The 24,373-nt window shown below is 43.5% G+C and overlaps 2 protein-coding genes and 1 long non-coding RNA gene across 24 annotated transcripts in view; 2 read left to right on the plus strand and 1 right to left on the minus strand.

Annotated features, from left to right (window-relative positions):
* Positions 1-3,567, plus strand: part of Chfr (checkpoint with forkhead and ring finger domains) — a 69,877-nt gene extending 66,310 nt beyond the window's left edge. For 15 of the 16 annotated variants that reach the window (XM_063225398.1, XM_063225402.1, XM_063225401.1 and 12 more), the window contains 3 exons: positions 294-401; positions 1,082-1,154; positions 2,467-3,567. In XM_063225398.1, the coding sequence (XP_063081468.1) occupies positions 294-401; positions 1,082-1,154; positions 2,467-2,509 (224 nt within the window). In that variant the 3' untranslated portion in view covers positions 2,510-3,567. The remainder of the gene's footprint in view (positions 1-293; positions 402-1,081; positions 1,155-2,466) is intronic. The other variant, XM_063225400.1, reaches the window with a different exon arrangement.
* Positions 3,356-7,832, minus strand: LOC106026834 (uncharacterized). Of its 2 annotated transcripts, XR_010039532.1 has the most exons (4): positions 7,613-7,821; positions 6,613-6,778; positions 5,300-5,402; positions 3,356-3,593 (listed from the first exon to the last, which is right to left on the minus strand). It is a non-coding gene; the product is annotated as an uncharacterized LOC106026834 (long non-coding RNA). The 2 variants fall into 2 exon arrangements; XR_010039533.1 differs by lacking the exon at positions 6,613-6,778 and having other exon boundaries at positions 7,613-7,832.
* An 84-nt stretch (positions 7,833-7,916) lies between these two features.
* The window catches only part of Golga3 (golgin A3), a 45,797-nt gene continuing 29,340 nt past the window's right edge, over positions 7,917-24,373 (plus strand). Inside the window, exons 1-5 of one of the 6 annotated variants that reach the window (XM_063225396.1) lie at positions 7,917-8,034; positions 17,609-17,924; positions 20,025-20,303; positions 22,949-23,008; positions 23,944-24,056. In XM_063225396.1, coding sequence (XP_063081466.1) covers positions 17,792-17,924; positions 20,025-20,303; positions 22,949-23,008; positions 23,944-24,056 — 585 coding nt within the window. In that variant the 5' untranslated portion in view covers positions 7,917-8,034; positions 17,609-17,791. Of the gene's footprint in view, positions 8,212-17,608; positions 17,925-20,024; positions 20,304-22,948; positions 23,009-23,943; positions 24,057-24,373 lie in introns of all 6 variants that reach the window. The other 5 variants (XM_063225395.1, XM_013148606.3, XM_004999371.4 and 2 more) reach the window with 5 other exon arrangements.

The raw sequence follows: 24,373 nt of genomic DNA on the forward strand, positions 1-24,373 counted from the left end.
AGTCCTCCTGCCTCAGCCTTCTGAGTTGCTGGGATTACAGGTGTGTGCCACCGTGCCTGGCTCTTTGGATTTTTTAATTAAATTTTCCTGTATGTGTGGAATTATTTTGCTGTATGGGAGTAAACTGATAGATGGACAGTTTGGTTATTTTCCAAATGTCAAGCCCATTGTTTCTATCTCATGCAGATTCACATGTTAATTCCTAGTGGTTTGAGTGCGGTGTCTATTCAGCTGTCTAAAATGTGACACTGCATTGTCACTAGCTGTGCCTACATGATGCGTGTTCTCTGCAGATTACAGGGTCACCAGCAACACAGTGCTGTGCTACTGCTGCGGCCTACGCAGCTTCCGAGAGCTGACCTATCAGTACCGACAGAACATTCCTGCTTCTGAATTGCCAGGTGAGGAGCCCCACAAGCTCCAGTTCCATCTGCTTTGGCTTCTCTACCTCCTTTTTGGTTTTGGGTATTTTTTCCCCCACGCCAGGGATAAAATCCATGGCTTTGCTAGGCAAGCACACTGCTCTGAGCTACATCCCCAGTCCTCTATCTATCCATCAGCAGGTGCCCCATGTTGGCATTGGTGCTTTCTCCAGCACCTTAGTAGAAGTCTGCCCCAGCCAGGGAGAAGACAGGCACAAAGGCTTCAGGAGGGCCACATTGGCCTCAGGGACTGGCTCTGATGTTACCAGTCATGGCAGGTGGAATTCTAAAGCAGAGATAACATGAGGCATCAAGCTGGACATGGTGATGCATTCTTGTAATCCCAGTCGGAGTATCATTTGCAAGTTTGAGACCAGCCTGGGCTACAAAGTGAGCCCAAGGCCAGCCTAAATTGCATAGTGAGACCCTGTCTCAAAAAGACAAAAACAAGAAAAAAGCATCAATAGACTGGAATAATTTCATCTCCTAAATTTGGTTTTTAGTTAACATCTTTTGCCTTTACTGAAATCCTGGCAGTCCGAGGAAACTAATCCCAAAGAGGAACAAGGAATTCTACATTCATGGTTCTTTGCTAATTCAGCTAGCTAGGTAGGTTTTGTGACACCTCTAATGTAGATCTGTACTCTCTTCTCTTCTAGTATCTGTGACATCCCGTCCTGATTGCTACTGGGGCCGTAATTGCCGCACTCAGGTGAAGGCCCACCATGCGATGTGAGTGAGGCTGGTGCTCAGGAAGGCGGCACAGGGGTTACCAGTCTGCTGAAAACAGATTTGTGGCTGGGAATGGAGTTCAGTGGCAGAGTGTGTGCTTGGCATGTACCAGGCCCTGGGTTCCATACACATGCACACACACATAAACACACAATATATTACATACATAGTCATGCTTATGTATGCTACATATGTTTAGTCATTACACATCTGTAAAGTCAGAGAGCATGTAAAATAACTCTTCCTCTTTTGTTACTTACTAAAATATTTGTACCCACATGCTTACTTCATGGCTAAAATCAGTTTACCCTTGGTCGGACAGTTCCTGGAGCTCAGCCAACTGTTGAACTTAGCACTTTAATCCATCTCAAGCCACAGGTGCACTGGCATAATGCTCAGATGGGTGGATTTTTCTTTTTTTCTTCTTCTATTATTGTGAATGGGCATTTGCAGTCACTGTAACTCGGTCATCCCACCTGTGGCCTCTTGTGGTCTTTAAAGTATGTTCACAGCAACACCTGCATTGCCTTGGCAGACCAGAACTCAGGAGTAATCTTTCACACTCATTTTTAAACACTCCTAAATATAATCTCCAAACAGGCATTTTTTGTTCAAATTGATGAAATTGTGCCAGTGCGCTCAGTATGAGACATAAGGACTCAGGTGAAGGTGACACCTCCCAAGGAGTGTTTTTGTGGGATAAAAACCTTGCCTAAAACTGTGTGTAGTAGTGCACACCTGTAACCCTAGCACTTGGGAGCTGAGGCAGGAGTATTGCCAAGAGTTCAAGGCAAGCCTGAACTACACAGTGAGTTCCTGTCTCAAAAAACAAAAGCTTTTGTACTGTCTTTGAGCATAACTGGCATGTGAAAGAGACCATTTTATTTTTAGAGCAGAGATTTCACTAGTAGCTAACCTTTTTAAATAAAAGTAGGAGTGGGTTCAAAGGCACAACCCATCTTCCTCTGTCAATGGCCACAATGTGTGAGGGGAAGCCACTGTCACCTCTTGTGTCATGCAGGTGACATGTAGAGCCTGGGACAAACTCTAAAGAAGTACAACTCGTACTTTTTTCTCTGAGAAAATTGCCTAGGTGTTTTCCCTTCTGTTTTAAAATTTAAAACAGGAAAACCAAAGTTATCTTGGGGATATAATTTCTTTGATGTTATTTAAAATGTACTAACTCAACTGCTGTGAGTCCATGCACTCATACAATTTTTATGTGACTCTTCTGGGAAGCAGTTTTAAGTCTCACTTAATTGAATATTTCTGTGGTGCTGTCTTGTGTAATTTGTCCATTTTCTCCCTGCAGGAAATTTAATCACATCTGTGAGCAGACAAGGTTCAAGAACTGAACATCAGGGAAACAGCACAGAGCCATGGAGACAGGGACACTGTGTTTTGAAAATTCTGAATACAGACCTCTGAGGGTATTTTTACCATTCCCAGTAGTGCAGGCTGGACTCTGTGATTAGCCACTGTGGAGCTTTAACGTGAGCGAGATGCCCAGTCAGCCTGGAGGGCAAGGTGGCAGCAACAGCCTTCTGCTGAAAACCGGCAGTTGAGCCCACACTCAGGCCTCCTGCCAGATCCACAGTTGGACCCACCCTCCGCAAGTGGTCACTGTGCAGGTTTTCTCTTTTTGTTCCTTTTCCAGAACTGCAGTTAAAATGGAAATCTCTTTTCAGGAAAAATTTCATGAAAGAAAGGGGAAAGTGTCAGAAGCACTCTGTTAGGGAAAGGGAACGTGTAGGTTTACAGCATACAGGATGTACAGAATATTCTGCTGTTGGGACAAACACAGCCTCTTATATATTTTTTAATAGTTATGGTGCTTATCTTCTAATAAGATTTAAATATCACAAACGGTAGTGCAAATAATATAATTTATAATTTACAAATTGACTAAATTGGGTATAGTATATTTGAAAGAAGGTTTCTGAATATTAAAAAAAAAGATCAAATGTCCTAGACTGCCAACTATGGACACAGATGACAAGTAAGCAGCTCCTTGCTGATGCTGGTGAGTTGTGTCACTGCCCTCCCCAGCACTGGGCTGGCCATGGGCTGTGGTGGAGTAAGATGAGGCTAGCTCCAGCCTCTGCCAGGCCTCTACAGAGCAGGTGGATGAAGGGCCTTCCCCGCTGGAGCCCTCCCCTCCTACATTAGGTTTGCCACATTATCTGGAATTATACTTGAAATTTTGTTTTTTGTTTTTAAAAAAAGTTTTATTTTTTGTTGAACTCACCTGTTATGTTTGTTTGCAAGCTGGTAACTTTTTTGCTTCTTCTCAGGAATACACTTTTCAATTGTTGTCTTGCTCTTGATACACACTGAGAGGCAGCACTCTTCTATCTGTGGGAGAGCAATTCCTCTCTCAGTTCTAATAAACAAGCCGTGTTTGTTTCTCTCCTCTCTGTATTGGGTTCCTGTGTGGGGCTGACATAAGCTTCTCCTCAGAAGATGCACCACTGTTCCCTCTTCATGCCACCTCTATAAGCATCTTGCCATCTGACCATGTTGGGGTGCCAGCTCTGCATCATCTGTTACAGTGGGTCCAGGGACTTTCACTTCACCACTCTGAGAAGCCACAGCCAGTTTGTCCAGGGTGGGTGGATGTCTTGAGCCAGAAAGGCAAGGCTGCTACATGTCTGTGCCTTTGAGAGATGACCCCAGCACTCACTACCTCTCCTTGCCCTCTTCAGAGCCAGATCCATAGAGGATACAGTACCTTTCTTCTGCCTGTATTGGGAGAGGAACTGCACCTTGCTTTAGGCCTCACTGGCTCCAACCCAAGATACACTCAGACTCAGGCTATTGTTCCCAGGAGTGACCCAAGGTGCAGGTGGGTGGGATTCTGGAAGGGTTTTTATGGACTTTTAAGACCCTTTCACCCCACCCACAAAATCTGCCATTGGTAGCTGTCTTGTGGCCCCCACTGTCCTCTGGAAAACTGGGCAGCAGTCCTGCCCCATGTGTTTCATGTAGCCCTGGAGTCCAGTCCTGGGAGAGTCAGCTCGGCCTGTGGCTGCCTACAGACTCCCCCTGTATTCTCTGATGTGGCTAAGCACCTCATCCTCCAGGTGTCCTGTCCATGCCAGTCATCCTGCACTGGGGAGGTCAGGATCGAGGGCAGTCAGGTCAACCCCAGGGAGAGATCATTAGGCCCAGGAAAATTGGCTTAAAAGAATAAGGGAATCAGGTCAGCCCTCTACTAAGGCCATAGGAAGGGCTGATGGAAATGGTTTAAGTCACCTTGGATGCCTAAGTGCTAGCAGGTTGGAATGACTAGACCTTGTTCTGAGAGAAGCAGACTGCTCTTGGCTGTGGGTTGGCTGCTGGACATCATTGATGGGCTTCTGCCAGTTAAGGGAACCTTGCTAGTTAGTGGTCACTCTGGTCTGGCTACCCAGGAAAATGATAAGCAGGCTGATCCTAATGTAGCCTGTAGCCAGACTTAGTAGAGAGGCCCATAAATTGCCACCGGGCCACAAGTTTACCAGGAGCCTGCCAGTGGGAACTTAAATTATCTGGGGCAAGAAAGAAAACAGGAACTTAATTTAGAAAGCCCAGAGTAGGTCAGATACCAAGTGTAACCCACACTGTCCCTGAGACCACCTTCCCTCTGCCTTCACCATGGCTGCACAGCCACCTCTTGCCCATGTCAGCAACCCCTACTTACTGAATACAGCCCCCCCTCACTGAATACAGGCACCCCACCCGAGTCCCGCAGGCTGTGTATGGTGTCTGAAGTTGCTTCCCTTGCTGGCTGAGCCTGTGCGCAGCCCAGCCTCCCCAGGATGTTCCTGTCTCCACCTGCTGGCTTCACTCTTTTTTTTTTTTTTTGTCTTTCTCGTTTCTGCTCCAAATCTTCACTCCTGTTACCCTCCCCTGTCCCCATCCCCCATACAGGCTTAGGTCCAATCTACTTCCATAGAGGAACTGAGTGTTTTCAAGTTTTGCTTAGCAGTTGGCTCTGCTGGCCTCTCAACTAATCTCAAAATCCCATCTTTAAAAATCACAGCTCAGGGGCTGGGGATTTAGCTCAGCGGCATAAGCGCCTGCCTTGCAAGCAGGCAGTTGTGAGTTTGATCCCCGGTACCGATAAAAAGGAAAAAAGAAAAAAAAAAAAAATCACAGCTCACCTCCTCACGCATCTCTCTGCCACCTTTATCTCAGCTCATCACTTCTGGTTATGTATTTGTTGACTGGTTTGCCACCAGGAAGTAAGTTCCTTGAGAGTGAGGACTTTTAAAAAAATTTTAGTATATGTTTACATTACATTCATTATGGAGGAGTTGGTACAGGTACTTAACACATGTTAATTCTTTTTATGGCGCTTCCCATCTCTTTGTCCTCTTTCCACTTGCAAAGATATTCCTGTTTCCTCTTATTTGACTTTTATTTTGGAGAGCAGGAATTGTGCAGCATATAGCAAGCAGTAAGCTGCAGCAAGTTTGTAACAGATGAGTGGGAGCATATGAAAACCCTGCCCTTTACCAGCCATCATCACTCTGGGAAGGTCCTTCAACCCACACCCCTACAGCTGGAACAGAGCAGTATATCTGGATTATTTCCACTTTGAGGCTATTACAAATAATACTGCTAGGAGCAGCATATTACAAATAATGCTGCCACCACTTCTCTTATGCTGGGGATTAAACCCAGTGCCTCTCCTGTGCTAGGCAAGTGCTCACACTGAGCTACATCCCAGTCTCCCAGGTAATTTTAACTTGATTTTCCTTATTTTTTATTTTGGGTTTCTTCAGTCATTTATTCCTGTGACCCAGCTACATTCCTCTTCCCCAGTAGTATTCTAGTCCAATCATCTACTAGAATGTAATAATTTCTCTTTGAACTCAAGCTTGTTACTGTCTCCATCATTTGCAAATAAAATATCCCAAGTAATAACACATATTTAAGCTCTAACTATAGTGTCTTGGATAAGGGTGGAGTAGTCATAATACCAAATCTCAAGGTATCCTAACCAAATTCTACTCTGGCTGCCCTAGTGTGTACTCTGTAATCATTTCCTGGCTCCACCTTCTAAAGAGGCACTCGGGAGGGGAAGGAAAGTAAAAATAATCAAGATATGTTACTCCTTAAAAGATGAAAGTAAACATTACACACAGCAGACATGTTTGATTTTCTGTCATTGCTAGTGACCTTGAACCTCTTTTCAAAACCTCTTTTCTCCATCCATTCTGCCTATTTTCCAACTGTCTTTCCACTATTTTTAGAATTTATTTATGTTCTAGGTAATGTTTGTTTATTAAATATGTGGTTTGGAAATATTTTCCATAGCTTGTCTTTTCATTTCCTTAATGTGTGGTCTTGCTTAGAACAAGTGTTTAGTTTTATTTGTTTGTTTTCAGACATGGTCACACTATGTAGTCCAGGCTGGTACTGAACTTACTATAGAGTCCAGGCTGGCCTTGATCTCATGCAATCATCTTACCTTTGCTTCTCAAGTGTTAGGAGGATGAGGGAACATCATCATACCCAGATAAGAGTGTTTAGTTTTGATGGCAGATGGTTTAGTTTATCATTCTTTCTTTTGTGGGTTTTACTCTCCAACTCTAAGAACTTTTTCCACGCTCCAGGTCCCCAAAATTTTCTGTTTCCTTAAAATTATAATAATGTCATACATTTTACAGTTGAGTCTTCAGTTATTTCGAGTTAAATTTTATGTGTTTACTACCTAATATTCTACATAGAAAACGCCAAGGAATTAAAAAAAAGAAAAAACTAAAATGAACAAACCAAACTGGAAACGAGTAAGTGAGCTCAGTAGGGTCTCTAGGGTACAAGACAGCCCAAGGGATCAGTCCTATCTGTGGTTGAATATCGAACATGTGGCTACTATAAAACGGAAAGCACAAGCCATTTACAGACTCTCCAAATAAAGTGAAATGCTTAAATGTGTACTTGTTCCACGCAAGTACTGAATCTTTACCCTGGAAAGTGCAACATCCTAGAAAGAATTAAAATGTACCTATACTTGGGGGCTGGGCGGCCACTCCCCACTGGGTCAACGGAGATCCGGTGTGGTCCCAGGAAGGATTCAGAGATGCAGACAGTGCACGTGGGCTTGGGATGTAGCCCCACTAATCCCACAGCACATCTGCTCCATGCTCTGTAACCCACCTCTTGCATCATCTAATAAACTGGCATTTGGGGTTGGGACTGCCAGACTGGCCTTCAAGTTGCTACTTTGCTTACACTGATTCCAATCTACAGATCCTCCCGTGTAAGCCTATCGGCGCTAAAATACAATCCAGAGTCTATCACTGAGTTACACACCCAACTCTGCATTATCATTATCATCATTATTATTTTAAGATAGCATCTCGCCAAACTGCTCTCAAAAGCGACATGAATTTGAGTCTCCTGCCAGTTTGGGATTTTTTTTTTTTGTCTTTTTTGGACAGGGTTTCGCTATGTAAGATAGGACTCACTGTGTAGCAAGGGCTGGTTTCCAACTCGCGGCGATCCTCCTAAGTCAGTTTTGGACGACTGGGACTGCATAGCACCTGCATCCAGGCCGACAATAACCCGACACCTAACCTGTGCTCAGAGTCCGAACAGGGAGCACTTGAGGACCACAAACTGCGCAGCACGGGTTTTAGGGCGCGGCGGCGGTGACGCACGCGAGTCACGCCCGCCGCAAGAGGGGGATGGGGTTAGGTCACGCCCACAACCTGACGGCAGGGGTAGGCGTGGCCGCGGCTCGAAGCCCCGGCCACGCCACTTCCGCCGGAAGTTTAGTTGTCTGGATTTCTGTCAGAGCTGGTCCAATTAATGTGGTAGTTGTTTGTACCAAGGAAAAGGCCACAAAATCTTACTGTCACTTTCTGAAGTCTTCGTTGGATTGTCTGGGGTGAGCTTGATACTGACCCTGGGCGGGGGTAGTTTCTAGTGAGCAGGCAAAGACAGTTTCTGTTCCGGAACGGAGGCCACGCGCCCAGGTTGTTTCCGGAGACCTGAGGCCGTCGCACCGCCGCGCCCCGCCCCTGGCTCGGCCACGTCTCTCTGGAGCTACCCGGACAGCCACCCGGTGAGGAACGCGGAGCGAGGGCCGGGGAGGGTCGGGACCTTGTCAGCGGGTGTTCGCAGGGCGAGGGCTGAGGGACCGTCCCCGGGGAGGGCCGTGGACGTAGAACAGGGGCCCGCGGTTGGGGCCGAGAACCTGGAACGCCAGGGAGGCTGGGTCGGGGTAAGATCGGCGCCGGCCGCTCACCCGGTCTTCTCTAGCTTCTGGCCTCAGCCTGCCTCGACCATTCTCAGAACCAGCTTTATAAAGGCGGAAATTCTGCGCCCGTGGGGTGCAGACTGTCCCTTAGGCGGCCACTGCGGTCGCTGGGCCAGTGAGTTTGAGGTCTAGTCCTTCTGCAGGTAGCGGGCGCTTTCTTGTTTGCTTAGTCCGTGGCGGACTTAGTATCTCGACTAGGTGCCCATTGGAGCTTTACTGTGAGTTCAGTGCTGTAGAGGGAGTGGGGCCTGACACTTTTGTGACGTGGGCCAGGTGAACGGCTAACCTTCGTTACACAGGTGTCTACTGAGTCCCCGTGGGGTGACAGCTCAGTCCACTGCAGGTCCTGTGATACAGAGGCGAGGTGTCGTCCTCGCCCTCACCCAGTGCACCGTATAGTAGAGGGACACAGACAACTAATAAGGCCATAACTGAGGTGATTCAATGTCGGGTGGGGTCATCCACTTAAGTGATGGGAAAGTCCTTTCGGAAAGGTGACTTTTGAGCCAAGGTCTTTATGGCAAGAAACTGCCGTGGGAACTTGCCTGTGTTTCAGACCCTGTGGAGAGCAAGTTCAGGCACAAGTTTTAGGCACAAAATGTAGCCATCGTGTAATGGAAAAGGAAAGCAGTTGGGATGTGGCTTCAGTTTATAACGAGAAGTTTGTATTTTATTGTTAGTGAAACATAGCTGTTTATTTATGGGTTCCTCAAGACTTTTGCCTTTATAGTCCTTTAATAGCTTTCAGTAATGGTATACTATGAATGGCAAAAGGAAATGAAAACCATCTGACATTACTCAGATTCAAAAGTACCTGGGGTTTTTTGCCAGTTGCTTTAAGAAGTTGTGTACTGAGTGAGGTGTGGTGGTGCACACCTGCAATCCCAGCACTCAGGAGGCTGAGGGTGAGGCTGGAGAATCAACATGAGATTGAGGCCAGCCTGAACAACAGAGTGAGACTGAGCCTCACACAAAAAGCAACAAAAAGAAATAGTGTGCTTTCTCACTAGATGTAGTGGTTCATGCCTGTAATCTTGGCTATTCAGTAGGTTGAGTCAAGTAGATTAGCCTATACAGGATCCTGTCTCAAGAGATTCTTCAGTTTTAAAGACTAGGTGTAGCCAAGTGATGAGTGGTTGCATAACATACAAATCTCTAGGTCTAGTCCCAGTGTTTAAAAAAATAATAATATACTTAAATGAGACTATAATCAATTATCAATTTTGATAAGCAGCAATTGAAAGGAAAACAGTAGTACTAATAATTGAACCTATCTATTGAAAGCATAGGACAGACACTATACCTTTATTTCCCTTTCTACACTGAATATTGAACGCAGGGCTTTTGCCCTGAGCTACATCCCCCTTTTTTATTTTTTAAGGCAAAGTCTTGCTAAATCACTGAGTTGCCCAGACTATGCTCAAACTTGCCTGCGTCAGCCTCATCGCTCCAGAGTGCTACCATGCCCAGCTAAGACCCCATACTTTATTACATTCAATACTGGCAGTAATTTGTATTTGCTTTTTCATTGTTTTATTGATAAAGAAACAGACTAATAGTAGATCAGAAATTTGCCCAAGATCTCACAGACTGGTGATAAAGGAATCAGGATTTGAGGCAGACTTGTTCACTTCTTCTAAACCTATTCTTTATATCTCAGTGACCTGAGGTTGGCCTTTGGTTTTCACATGTATATGGTCCTGTTTACTATATGTTACTAGTATGGCCTCACGCATAATTATCTTTAGGAAATCATGTTTTTTCTTGGACTGTGCTTTGTATCTAACTACCAATAGGAACAGTCTCAAGAAGCAGCTGTGGATATGTATATCTCTTGCAAGGGCTCTGCTGTGGTGCAAACTTGAAGCCCTGTAGGTGCCTGAGACCATGGTTTCTCAATATAAAGTCCCATGACAGCAGGCAGAAGTGAACCTAGAGTTAGGCACCTTGCTAAGTTCTTAGTGATAGCTTTGCCTTGTGTCTGCTGTCTAAGGGACATAGGAATGCAAGTGGTCAAAAATGATCATATAATGAAAACTTTTTAAAAATATAATCATAAAATGAAAAGAACATGTTACTAATAACAGCTTTCTTCCTACACACCCCTAACTGTCTGGTCTTCCTCCTTGTTACCCGGAGATTTGCCTTTGTCAGCAGTCAGAGATAATGAGATCCTGAATGACTGAGTCATCATGCTAACTAAAATTCAGGAGAGTCAAGCATGGTAATCCCAGCACTCAGGAGGCTGAGGCAGGAGGATCATTGTGAGTTTGAGACCAGCCTAGGCTACAAAGTGAGCTCAAGGCCAGCCTGAACTGCATAAAGACCCTGTCTCAAAAAGACAATAAATAAATAAAATTAATTCAGGGGATTCTGAGGATAGGCAGAGAATGCAAGTTTATTGCTCTTCTGGGAGGACCATTGCCATGGTCGGAGTTGTTTAGTCAGCTTCCAGAGGACCTGCATGTGACCAGGTGTTATCTTCATGAATTACTAGATTAAATCATAGTCTCAGAGTTCTGCATTCTGGAGGGCTGCATAACCCCATCTCTGGAAGAAGGTAGGATTGTTTAGGAATCAAAAGGTGTCTTGTTCAGTAAGAAATCAGAAAAAGGGAAATTGAGATTGGAGTATATGATGGCCTCAGGCTCCTACAGCTGGACCCACTTGCTGCCATGTTTATCATCAGGAGAACTTGAACTTTCTTGGCCAGTGGTTCTCTTTCCTGTGCAGCATTAAATGTAGGCATCGTCACTTTGCCTGTGAGGCACATTCTCTCTGGGACTCCTGGCTTCTCTCTTCTGCAGATTTGTCTTTTTTTTTTTTTTTTTTTTATCAGTACCAGGGATCAAACTCACGACTGCTTGCAAGGCAAGTGTTTATGCTGCTGAGCTAAATCCCCAGCCCCTATATTTGTCTTTTTTAAGTATGGTTGCTTTAGTGCCCTGCTCCTCTTTGTTAGGTGACATTGCTTTTGTAGGCCATGGCTCTTGTGCTCTGTAGCCCTGAATTTCCCCACTACCACCACCCTACTGGGAATTGAACCCAGGATCTTCTCACTGAGCTATACTTCCAGCCTTTTTTTTTTTTTTTTTTTTTTTTTGAAACAGGATCTTTATAAATTGCCCAACCTGGGCTTGAATTTGCAATCTTCCTGCTTCAGCCTCTCAGAGTACTGGGAAATCACAAGTGCATACTGTCATGTCTAGGCTCCAGATAATTTAGTAGGAGTAAGTAAGAATTTTTATGCCTGAAAAGGCAGTATTGATCTCAAGGATTCTGGTGCTTCATCATTTTGCTTTGGAACTGCGCTATTAGCTTAATTGTGAAGGGATAGAACTTGGCAGAGACTAAGACTAATGTATTAATGTGTATTGAGTGCCACTGTGAGTGGGGAGAGTTTTGAAGTGATTGGGAGGGAGACTTGAAATGATGGTTTCAGGTTTCAAGTACTGTACAGTGTCATGGAATAAATGGACAACATTGCATTGGTGTGCTGAGATAGCAATATAGTGACAGCAAAGAGTAGATCTTGGATTTTACCTTCAGAGCGAAGAGAAACTTCGGAGGCCTGATGTGGATGTGGAAAGATGGTGGGGGACTTTAATTGTCAGCCATGGGGCTGGCTTTCTGTCACCATAGCTTTTATCTGACAAACACTGGGGATGTGGTCATTGTGAGAACACATGATGATTTAGACATCATTGTCCTCCCCAGACAGAAGCAAAGACATTTCAAAGCAAATTGTAAAGGTTTTCTCTGGCTAAGGAATTTTGCAGTATGACCATAATGTGTGGTATACCAACATTCAGTGACCAGTGGATTCTGTGGTCCTCCAGATTTATTCCTGCACATGTTTCTAATTCAGCTGTCCTTGGAGTGGTGCACCTGTGGCAAAGGGACATCTTTGGCCTCATTTTGCTGATGTGCCTCACCTTGCTTTGTGGGTGTCCTCACAGCCCCACATTCTGGCATGGCTGGCTCACCACCAGCTGTTTCTTAAAAGTGTCTAGAACTGGTACTGAGAACAGGCTTGGTGATTGCAACAGTGGCTTTTCAGAGGTGGGATCCTGTGAAATGGTGATTTTCAGAGGGGTCTGTGACATGAGTAAGAACAAATTGTAGCTCAGATCTTATCAGGCTCCAGAGACCTGTTGATCTGTCCACACAGATGGAAAAATCTTCCCAGGGAATGAAAGATGATTATTGAGACAAGGTGAGATTGAAAACTTACTGCACACAGGATTATTTTTTGTCCAGTCTCAGTAACTTCCCTCATTTCTGTGACTCAGGCATTGTTGTAGTCTTCAAATATGTGCATGTGGAAAAGTTCTGAAGATGGTGGCTTGATAGGTAGCAGGATAGAGAGCCTCTCTGTGAAAACCAACTCAGACGCTAGAATTTAACATGGAGAAGACCAAACGAAAGGAGAGGGATTCTCACAACCCAGAAAGAAACTGAGGGAAAAGAAAAAGAAAGAAAGGAAGGAAAACCATGGATGAAAGGCTGGAACCAGATGCTCTCATTGGAACTGGTCCCACGCTGTGCTAGGCACGCCCTGGAATCGGATGATTCACGGTTGAACTGAAACCGTGGCCACGGATAACAGGAGTTGGTGAGTCCAGGGCCCTTGAAGGGAGGACGCAGTGGAGGTGGAGAGCTGCATTAATTCGTGGTGAGTGCTGGAAGTTGGATCCCGCGGCGGGTGTGGCAGGCTGGAGGACATTTTGGAGTTGAGCGGGACAGGCCTGAACCCAGAACTGCAGTGGCGTCAGTCAGCTGCCCCTGGCCCAGAGAAGACTGGTGGGATCTACTTGGGCTGGGTCACACCCCTGGTTGGGACGCAATAGCCAGGGACGAAACTGTCCCGAACCTGTGATGTCCACATAGCACAGACTAATGTGCTGAAGGCACTCGCCAGTTGACTGGCTCGGAGAAGAGGGAGGCTAGCCTGCATTATCCCTGCGTGCACCTCAGATAACAGCGAACTAGAGAAGGCAGCAATCCCCCAGCCAGCACACTTCAGAAAAACCGTAAGCAATACAGATGGGGCCTGAGACCTCCACCATACACCTGTCTGAAAGAAATCAGAAACACGACAAGAGAAAAAAATAATAAAAAGCCTCCAGCCGCTGACCCTGGGAAAATAAGTCCAGAAGAGGTAAATACAGAAGAGATCTAGGGCAGCAATCATGCAATATCGGCCACAGCATTAGCGGACATAAAGAAATACCTTTGTGAACTCATAGACGAATGTAAAACTGAAATTCTAATCCAAGTGAGGCAAGACATAAAAGGATTAATAAAAGCAATGCTAAGCCCCTCTCAAGAAGACACAGATGGAAGAATGAAGGAACCCAGAAAAAGAAGAGAAACTTTTGGTGAAGAATATAAACAAAATCTAGAATACATGAAACAGATCCAAAGAGATTACCAGGAAATTAAAAACTCCATTGAAAGCTGGCAAAATGCCTTGACAGAAACTAAAGTTAGCCTTTCAAAATTTGAAGTTAGATTTGCAATGTGTGATTGTGAAGGAAAAGACCTCTTAAAAATAACAAGGAACCAGGAAGTAACAATACAAATGCTAGAAGACAACAAGAAGATCTATAACTTAAGAATAAAAAATGTGAGCAAAGAAGCAGGAGTAAATACAAATGAATTACAAAGGCTATTCACAGAAATAATTAAGGAAAACTTCCCAAACATAGGAAAAAGAAATGATATCCAGATAAATGAGGCATACAGAACTCCAGCCAACTACAATCAAAACAGATCTACACTCAGACATATAATAATCAAGATCCCAGAAATTCACCACAAGAACAGAATATTAAAAGTGGTCAGAGAAAAGAAACAGATTACCTACAAAGGAAAATCCATCAAAATAACCACAGACTTCTTAACACAAACTATCAAATCAAGAAGAGCTTGGAGTGAAGTAGTCCAAGCCCTGAAAGAAAATAACCTCCAACCCAGATGGATGTACCCTGAAAAACTCTCTCTCAAAATTAACAGAGAGACAAGATGTTTCCATGACAAGGAAGAGCTGTGGGAGTTCGTGACCACCAATCCAACCCTATAAAAACTAGTGAAGAACTAGAGAGAGATAGAAAAAATACCAGGATTCCAGCAACAGTGGCAGAGAGGCCTCAATGAATGGGGCAGACAGTGGAATGAAGAAGAAAAGTGGATAAATAATAGCAGAGATGAGGCTGAGAAGGTTGGCTATAATGTCTAATATAGATGGCCTTGATACACTAACAAAAAGAAACACAGGCAGAGTACATCAGGAGATAGGATCCATCAAGATGCTCTGAATAGGAAATACAATCTACCTGAAAGAGGGTTAATAAATAATAAAGTCAAAGATGAGAAAATGATGCTTTATGTGACAGGGAATCAGAGAAATAGGGACAGCTCGTCCAGCAGCGGAAGATAGGTTGGAAAGTCATGACACTTTTGTGCGGTGGAGAACTACTCAGCTATAAGGAAGGAAAACCTTGAGGCTTTAGTAAGTAAAGGCATACAGCTCAAGATCAAGCTCAGGGGTAAAAAGGTTCAGCGTCACTTAGATAGATAATGGGTTGCCCCCCTAATCTAAAAACTAAAGGAGTTTGTGGGACCCAAAATATACAAACTACCCTGAGAAAGGGAAAGGGGAGAAATTGTCTAAAAAAGGAAGGCAGAGGACATTGTTAATAGTGTATCAAGATTTAAAAGCCACATTAGTCTTATCTATTTAGTTTGATTTTATTCTGTTCCAGTCTGTCTACTCATACTAGATTTGAGGGCACAGACAGCTATCCCAAAAATGGCTATCCTTAATTTCCTGTTAAACTGAAGCCCTGTACTACTTACACTATGTTACTATGACTGATCTTATTTGAATCTGATTTGTTAGGCCACTGTTTGGTCTTGACTGATTTTATTCGAATTTGGTATGCTTGATAATATCAAGTCTAAGAGTAGGTGCAACTACTCTGAAGATGACAAGATGCAATAACATACCAGTTCCGCTTTGATTATTAACTGCTTCTGAAGTTCTACAATGTCTCCAATGTTGTGTTTTTATTAAAATAGATATTTAATGCTATGTTCAATTATATTATACCTGATGATGTAGACAATTCTGTTGAAAATAACAAGAGACAGCATAGTAACTACTCCTAACACCTAATATTTTGTTTTTATATGTCTTTCATGTTTTTCTAGGAATTTGTTTTGTTGTCTTGTTTTGATCTGTTTTTCCCTATAATACAGAAAGGATAGGTATACATGTAGAGATTCACACATGTGTAGAATTTCTAAACAGTTAACGGGAACAGATTATATAATGCACGATGTAATGAACAGATACTCTGAAGAAGAAGAGACACTAAGATACCCACTGTTAATTCTGTGGCATTATGATATAAAATCTAGCAATTCTATTATTCACTGTTCAGAGTGATATTAGTCTAGTCTCTTATGTTTAATTTCAACACACATAAACATATGGGCAGCTATTTCGAAGAGAATGAGAGACATTTTTGCAGCTATTGTTAACTTGCCTTCATCTTGTTCTGATTAGTTTAGTACTATAATGTTCAGTATGTATTCACTATGTGTGAAGATGTGGACAACTATTTGAAGAAAACAAGAGACAATATGATAGACAGTGAAGATCTCCAGTGGTCTTGCTTTGAAATCTGTGTTTCTTAAAATTGTTTCCTTATGATCTGTTTTGTTCTATTTTGTTCTGTTTAATTTTACCTTCTTTAAAATAAAAAAACAAATACGTACATGTGCTAGGCATTATTAGTCAAACTCACTTCCAAATTCTGTTGTTTATGGTATTTTGTTTTATTTGCCAGAGTGCACTTGCATTTTCTAATGTTTTCATATATTCTTCCTCCCCCCCCCCCAGTACTGGGGATCCAACTCAGGACCACCTGCTTGCAGCCCCTGTTTTCATACATTCTTATGACCAATATTTTCTAGTTTCAAGCCCTTTTGCTAGTTTCACATTAATAGTACTGTATAACAGTGGTGGCAAACCTATGGCACACATGCCATAGCGGGCTGTTTATTATCACTGAAAACTCAGAAAGGTCTGCCATCACTGATACGTAAGCTCTTTATGTTCTTAGCAGTACTATTATTAACTCACAGTGTCTCTGGTCTGTAGGGTACAGAGCAGCAGAAAAGAATACCTGGATTATTACAATTTATGAGCAAATATAAGTCTGTACAGAGATACATTTCTGTAGCAAATATGGACTGTGTCTAGGCTGGGCTGTACACATCAGTTGTGGTTGCCCTCTTTCTCAGGTGACCAGTGTTAGAGGACAAATGGAGTTAGAGTGTGTGGGCTGGCCAGAGGAGCATGCTGTTTGTCAGCGGTGCTACTCAGTCTGTGTCACAGCCACTGATGAGGACCACCCACTTAGGCTTGTCTCTAATTTCTGTATGGGATGAAGGTTATACAACTTGTCATGAAACATGCCAAACACAGAGCAGAACATAGGGTAGTATGAACTTTATAAAACTATTAATGCCAACATTTATGCAGAATACTAGAAGTTCACAGAATATCTTTTCTGTTAATAAGAAAGTGAGTTACGTCATTTGTACACCTTGGAGTTGAACCAGTTGCCAAATTTAGAGTGAAATTTTATTTCCTTAAATCTAGCTCAGCAGGATGAGTCGAAAGAGTGTTTGTTTATTGAGACAGGGTCTTGCTATTAGTTTAGGCTGACCTTAAAATTACATGTAACCTATGCTGGTTTTGAACTCATGAGGATCCCCTTGCCTATCCTCCCTGACACTAGGATTTCAGATATGCGTCACCATGCTCAGGTCATTTTTATATTGACACAGGATCTTGTTAAATCTCTAGTGTTCTCAGCGTGGGCTCAAATTTAGAATCTTTCTGCCTCAGTCTTCCAGAATGCTGGGATGCCACCATAGCTGACTTGGCAGAACTTTCTTTAACTTAGCACCAGTGCATATGTTGAGTAACTTCATGAAAGGCCCAGGTGTGACTAGTTCGCATTTTATCTTCAGAACATAAACCCTGAAAGTATTTGGGGATTGTTTATGGAATGAAGAAATCTGTGTTTCTAAATGAAAATTAAGAAGTAAATGTTAATTTTGTGATTGTTGCTTGAAATCTAACAAATGAAGTTTTATAGTAGTTTTTCTCTTTGCTTCCTATCAGATATCATGATACTGGTTGGTTGGACTGCAAGCCATGTGTGAAACTTTAAATTTTGCCCTGAAAATGGAACATAGAGTGAAGGTCTTTCTGGGAGCTCTGGGCTGTTGCTGATGGCAGAAACTGCACTCCTCCTGAGGTCACTTGTAGTCCTTCATTGTCTGCTCAGCTTGGGCCGTCCTGACCATGGATGGTGTATCAGCCAAGTGTGATGGCCTCTTGGAAGACAGATCCAGCAGCGACACCTCAGCTTGCCCCGAGGCCCTCCTGACTCCCCAGGGCCCACTGGCACTGCCTGACCAGCCGGATGAAGTCCAGTGTAAGTTGCCAGTTTATTCTGTACTAGTGTTTTCCTCCGAGCACAAAGATTTGAGAGGTAGGTGCTTTGGAGAGCTTTCTGTTTAGAGTGTGTGTGTATTCTGGGCACTGTATTCAGCTTTGCAGTCACACTGATCCAGTTGTCCATCTCTTCACTTAGGCTTGCTTTGGAAAGTAAGCTTATGCTTCAAATTGATTTTGGTACCATCCTGTACAGATGGAAGCTGAGGCTCTGATAAGCCCTGCTTTTACCAATGCCTATTAGAAAGATTATCAACTTTGTTTTTTAGCTTTTTTATTTTTTGTCTTGTTTTTTACTTTGTTTTGTTTAAGATAGGGTCTCAATGTATAGCCCAAAGTGACCTAGAAAGTTTGATTCTTCTGCCTCACCGACCTGAATGCTGGGATTAAGGCATGCACCACCACTTTTTTTTTTTTTTTTTTCTTTTTTGTCTTTCTTTTCCCTTTTTATCGGTACCGGGGATTGAACTCACAACTGCCTGCTTCCAAGGAAGGTGCTTATGCTGCTAAGCTAAATCCCCAGCCCACCCCCCTCACTTTTTTGTCTTTTCCTTTTCCTTTTCCTTTTCTCTCTCTCTCTCTCTCTCTCTCTCTCTCTGTCTCTCTCTCTCTGTCTCTGTCTCTGTCTCTCTGTCTCTGTCTCTCTCTCTTTTTTTTTTTTAAGACAGGATCTTTCTGTGTAGTCGTCAAGATCCTCCTGCTTCAGCCTCCTGAGTGCTGGGATTATAACATATTCCATCATACCCAGCTTATTTTTCTATTTTTTGTTTTGTTTTGTTTTTTGTTTTTTGAGATAGGGTTTCATTATGCAGTTCAGGCTGGCCATGAACTCACTTTGTAGCCCTGGCTGGCCTTGAACTCACAGTGATTCTTGCGCCTCAGTGTTCCAAGTGCTGTGATTACAGGTGTGAACCATCACACCCGACTCTTCCTATTTTTTAAAGAGACTTTTATAAGATTTCTTACCATCTGTCTTTCTGGTTTTTTTTCCTTTTCTTTCTTGTTTCTTTCTTTGTTTTTTGTTTTTTCTTCCAGAGAAAGCTTTAATTGGAAAGTAAGAGAGAAGACTCAAATTTCAGCAGTTGGAGGGGGCATATTCAATGCAAGGGATCAACCTGGCTCATCTGCAGAGGCAGGGAATTAATTTATAGGATTAGCTGAGATGGGTCAGGGTCCAGTCAATTAGTATCTTACTCCTAGTTTCAGGTTGAATCCTTGTGACTTGAGGGACAGTTTGGTTCCAGTGGGAGGAATGCTCCTGGCTGCCAGCTGGTTTTGTCCCCATGAAAGGATTATGTTGTGGTGGTTTAAGCTGTATGGGACTTTGCTTTTCCTGGAATATAGGTGACCACAGGGTGAGGATAATTGCTGAGACTGTGGACACAGTTTAATGTCCCTGTGAATCCTTTATCTTAGTGTCCTCTCTGTCCAATGCCCAATATTGCAAGTACTCCATCAATTTCAGAATCTGGAAAATCCTTTTGTAGGCCAGAGCAACCCTGTGTTGGGTGCTAAAAACTGCTGGCTATTATGGCTCCTTGTTTTAGTTATAATGGAATTAAAACTAAAGTATGAATTTATAGAAAAAACTTTAATTAGTTGGGTGTGGTAGTACTTGCCTGTAATCCCAGCACTTGGGAGAAAGATCACTTTGAGTTTGAAACCCGTTTGGGCTACACAGTGAGTTCAAGACTATATAGTGAGTTTTATACTACAAAGTGAGACTCTGTCTCAAAAAAGCAAAAACAAAAAAAGAAAAGACTTTAATTAGGAAGAAGATAGGAAAGATTTCAGCTTGAGTAGCTGTATGGGGAAGATGCTGGTGAAGACTGACTCTCGTGTTCTCATTTAAACTGAAGGGAAACATTCATTCTCTAGCTATCGTCTGGAGGATGAAGCCACTTTACAGGTGAGGATGTGGGAACCCAGGAGACATGGATTTGCTCAAGTCTCCCTGCCACTCAGAACAGATTTGAAAGGTGGGGATGTGCTCCCGTACATGGGTACAGCCTGCATAGTTACATGTCTAAAAATGATTTGTGTTGAAACATTGATGATCTAGTAGACTTTCTCTCTGCAGGTGCCAGTGTTGAGGTAAACAGAGCTCCTGAGGAAATAGAACGCCTGGACACACCCGGGCAGGGGCAACTCTGCCAGAATGGGTCCACACCGCAGTTCCCAGAGTCTCCATTATTTCTTGATCCCACCACAAGCCCAGTGGGTGCTGATGCCTCTCCAGGTGTGGCTGGTTTCCATGACAACCTAAGGAAGTCCCAGGGAACTAGTGCTGAGGGCAGTGTTAGAAAAGAAGCTTTGCAGTCTCTCAGACTCAGTCTTCCCATGCAAGAAACGCAACTGTGTAAGCATCCTTCCCACCAACCCTTGCCAACCCTCCTGTCCCTGTCCACTGCCCATCCCCAAGAGTGACCCTCAGGGCCTTCCCTTGTCCCATCTTACACTGAGTGGGGGCGGGTACATTCAATGAAACAGTTTTGTTTGAAGACTGAAGGTACATGTGGGAGTTGGGCCTCTGCTATGGTCTAGTACTGGTCTAGGATGGTCTTGTGCCACGGTCCCTGATTAAGAGGCCAACAAGTACACAGGGTCACTGTTGAGATGTGTGTGCTTGCAATTAAAGATATTCTTTTATACTTACTTCAGTCATTATTTTTGTGTTGTTGTAGAGATAAACAAGCCCCACAGTCATAGCCTGTGAGCTCCGGAAACCTTCAGACATTTTTCTGAGCCTTGGGTTGTAGATTGATTTAATGTGTTTGTTTCCTCCTGGGTATTAAACCCAGAGATCACTGAGCTACCTGCCCATGCCTGTGTGTAGGGGGTAGACAAATCAGTACTGAGATTTGAACTCAGGGCCCTCATACCAAGTGATAATCCTGGCCTTTTTATATTTTTTGAGGTAGAATCTTGCTGAGTTGCTTAGTTCCCCAGGATGGTCTCAAACTTGCATTCCTGGCTCAGCCTCCTAGACTGCTAGGATTATAGATGTGTGCTACCATGTTAGCCCTGAGCCTTGTTTTTTGGGTTTTGTTTTGCTTTGTTTTGGTACTGGGAATCAAACTCAGGGCCTCGTGCTTGCTAGACAGGTACTGCACTGCTGAGCTATATCCCTGGCCCCTTTGAGCCTGGTTTTTAATAGTATGGTTTTACCTGCTGCAATTATACTCCCTTGTCTATCTTTGTAACCTCAGTCCTGTGCTTCTATCAGCCATGTTAGTATAAGATCTTTGCAGATTTCTGTAAACATATATAGGGTTTTGGTAAATGGAAGTGTGTTGTTCCTGTGATTGCGTGTTTCCCACTTAATTGAATTGTACAGAGGTAGCTTCTTGCTGCCTGTTACAGTTTAGTTTCTGTGGGCCAGTAGGGCAGTGCCTACCCTCACCAGCGGCTGCAGCCTGCTGAGTTTTTGATCCATATCCAGCATTTGGGTGTGTGGATTCTTCAGCCCTTGGGCTTCCTTCTCTATGGGGCTTCAGTGTGTTTTGTGTAGTCTGTATGATCATATTGATGTGCCACTAGTGAGGACCTTTGAGAACACTTTGTCGACATCCTTGAGGATGGACACTCTGTTTCTTTGGTTTTTGCCTGCTTTTGAGACAAAACATTACTGTGTTACCCAGGCTGGCCTCAAACTTGTGAGTTCAAGCCACCTTCTGCTTCAGCCTCCCAAGTAATTAGGACTATAAGTGTGCACCACGAAATTTGTTGGTGATTGTGCTATGATGCTTCATTTTTACTTTAGTTAAATAGGGGATCTGAGCGTATTTTTATTTGTTGGCACTTGTATATATATATATATATATATATATATTTTTTTTTTTTTTTTTTTTTTTTTTTTTTTTTTTTTCTGTGAATTGTCTCCCTGTTTTGCTCATTTTCCTTTTTGGATTGCCTTTTTCTTCATAGGCATTATTTTTTCAGTGCTACCTTGTGTTTTTAAACTTGTTTTGTTGTTGTTTTTTGGTGCCAAGGATTGAACTCATGACCTTGCGCTTGCCAGGCAGGCACTTGTGCCACTGAGCTAAACCCCCAGCACCTTAAATTTTTGAAAATGAGTTGCCAACTCTTACGTGAAGAAATGTCATGAAAGTCTGGGCTCCTGCTCATAAGATCTGTGAGCTCTGCCTCCAGGTGGCCACATAATAGCTTCTCTAAGAACATACACCTAATTCTGGGGCCTGTTCCTTCCAAGGAATGAGGACACTACACATTCGGCTCCTATTGCCACCTGGCCCTGAGCTCTGTCCAGGCAGCTAGCTGGTCATTAAGCTTCAGTGTGAGTCACTTCAAGCCCAGCCTACATTGCTGATTTGTGGCACCTTCTTGATGGTTATGGCTCCTAAATTTGTCACTTGGATGGTGATGGCCTAGAAATTCGCACACAGTCATGTGAAAGGTACTGAGATCTCTCCAGAGATGAAGTGTACAGATTGGTAACAACAGTGACAGATTCCTAGTGAACTTGGTAATTTCCCAGGTTTTAGTGAATACTTAAAGCACTACCACTTATTTCCTTAGAACCCAGGTCCAGGAAGGTGCCACATATACAAAGTTACTGCATTTATGCACTTTGGTAACATCTAGGCCATCTACTGCTATTCACAAGGAATAAGCTCAAAAATCCAGCCCTGGAAATTGCAGGGCTGCAGCTGCAATTCTATTGCAATTTTATTCTATTTGGTTCTGCAGCTGCAATTCTATTGTGATCATTGTTCAACCCTTTCCATACTTAAGATCAGGTCTGGTCTGAAATATTTGCTTGCAAGTGCCTTCTTCCTTTTTCCCTCCTCTTTCCTCCTACTCCTTTTTTCTTTTCTTTCTTTCTTTTTTTGTTCTTCTTCTTTTTGTGGTGCTGGGGGTCAAACCCCAGGGCATCACACATGAGTAGGCAAGTATTCTGTCATTGAGCTATACCCCCAGTTCAAATATTTAAATATTATTTTTAGCTAAAATATTGTCATTCCTTGTGCTATCCTTGAGCAGGTCATCTGGGTTGGAGTCTCACCTGTGAGAAAGATAACATCGCCAGCCCCATCTCCACAGGTAGATTCCTGATGTGTGTCTGCTCTGAACACAGAATGAACAGTGGTTTCATTCCTTCCTAAATAATGTCTAGGGTTGGGGATTTAGCTCAGTGGCATAAGCACCTGCCCAGCAAGCACGAGGTCATGAGTTCGATCCCTGGTACCAAAAAAAAGTCTGAATACTGCCATTTGTTTGAGAACTCAATTTTTTTCTTTTTTTGTCTTTTTCCTTTTTATCGGTAGCGGGGATTGAACTCGCGACTGCCTGCTTGCAAGGCAGGCGCTTATGCCACTGAGCTAAATCTCCAGCCCCTGAGAACTCAATTTTACAAAACCTTATAACATGGCTCATCACTACAGGAAGTGAAAGATAAGCTCTGGATCAAATTGTATGTTCACATGTACCTGCATGTGTTGTTACTGTTGATCCAGAGGTGACTTTTTCCATGGGTATCACTGAGTGCAACCAGCCTGACCATGTTTATCCTGGGCTCCACTGAAGGAATGTGGCCTCTGTGGCAGAGCAGAGTCAGGTCCCTGAGGCAGGAGGGACTTGGCCTTCTGCTTTTGCACTGCAATGCCTGTGATCACTAAGCAATCAGCCCCAATATCTACTTCAAATTCAGTTCTTTGTGTCGCTGAAAGGTGCTAGTTACCTACCTCTCATTTTACCAGCTAAAATTCTGTCACACGCATTGTATTTGCTGAATGAACAGAGACCTAGCACTTAATGTTGTATCTCCTTCATGGTATATCCTTTCTGGTTGTGACCCAGGCTCACAGTCTTTTCCCTATCTGGAAATCACCCAGGGACTAGATGATTGTGCATGGTTTAGGAGTAAACATATACTGGTAATTAAATGAAGAGAACCAAGCAGTAGGTACAGTACTAGTTTGTTCTCTTCACCCTGCTCCTTTATGAGATGAGCTTCTTGATGCCATTTGCCTTTGCAGGCTCCACAGCATCTTCACTGCCCCTGGAGAAGGAGGAGCAGGTCCGACTCCAGGCCCGGAAGCGCCTGGAAGAGCAGCTCCGGCAGTATCGTGTGAAGCGCCAGCAGGAGCGAGTAAGTCTGCCTCCCGAGTCAGGAAGAAGTGCTGTTGGAGAGCATTGCTGCTCTAGGGAGGAGCAGGTCCCAGGCTGAGTGGACTGGGCCTCATGCTGGCCAGGGATGAGCTTGGGGACCTCTCCACGTGGCCTGCCAGCAATAGTCACAGGCAGTGAGGGCAAAGAACCAGTGAGTACTAGGCATTATGTTAAATTTCCTGCAGACTTTATGCAATATGGATATTACAGCCATCAGGTGAAAGAAATGACATTTGGGAAGAGAAAACTGAAACTCAGTTTAGGAGTTTTTACTCGGCAGTAATGAGAATTCAGCTG

This window comes from Cavia porcellus, unplaced genomic scaffold, assembly GCF_034190915.1.
Source record: "Cavia porcellus strain 051 isolate PalLab524CR breed Dunkin Hartley unplaced genomic scaffold, mCavPor4.1 scaffold_16, whole genome shotgun sequence".
Lineage (NCBI taxonomy): Eukaryota > Metazoa > Chordata > Mammalia > Rodentia > Caviidae > Cavia > Cavia porcellus.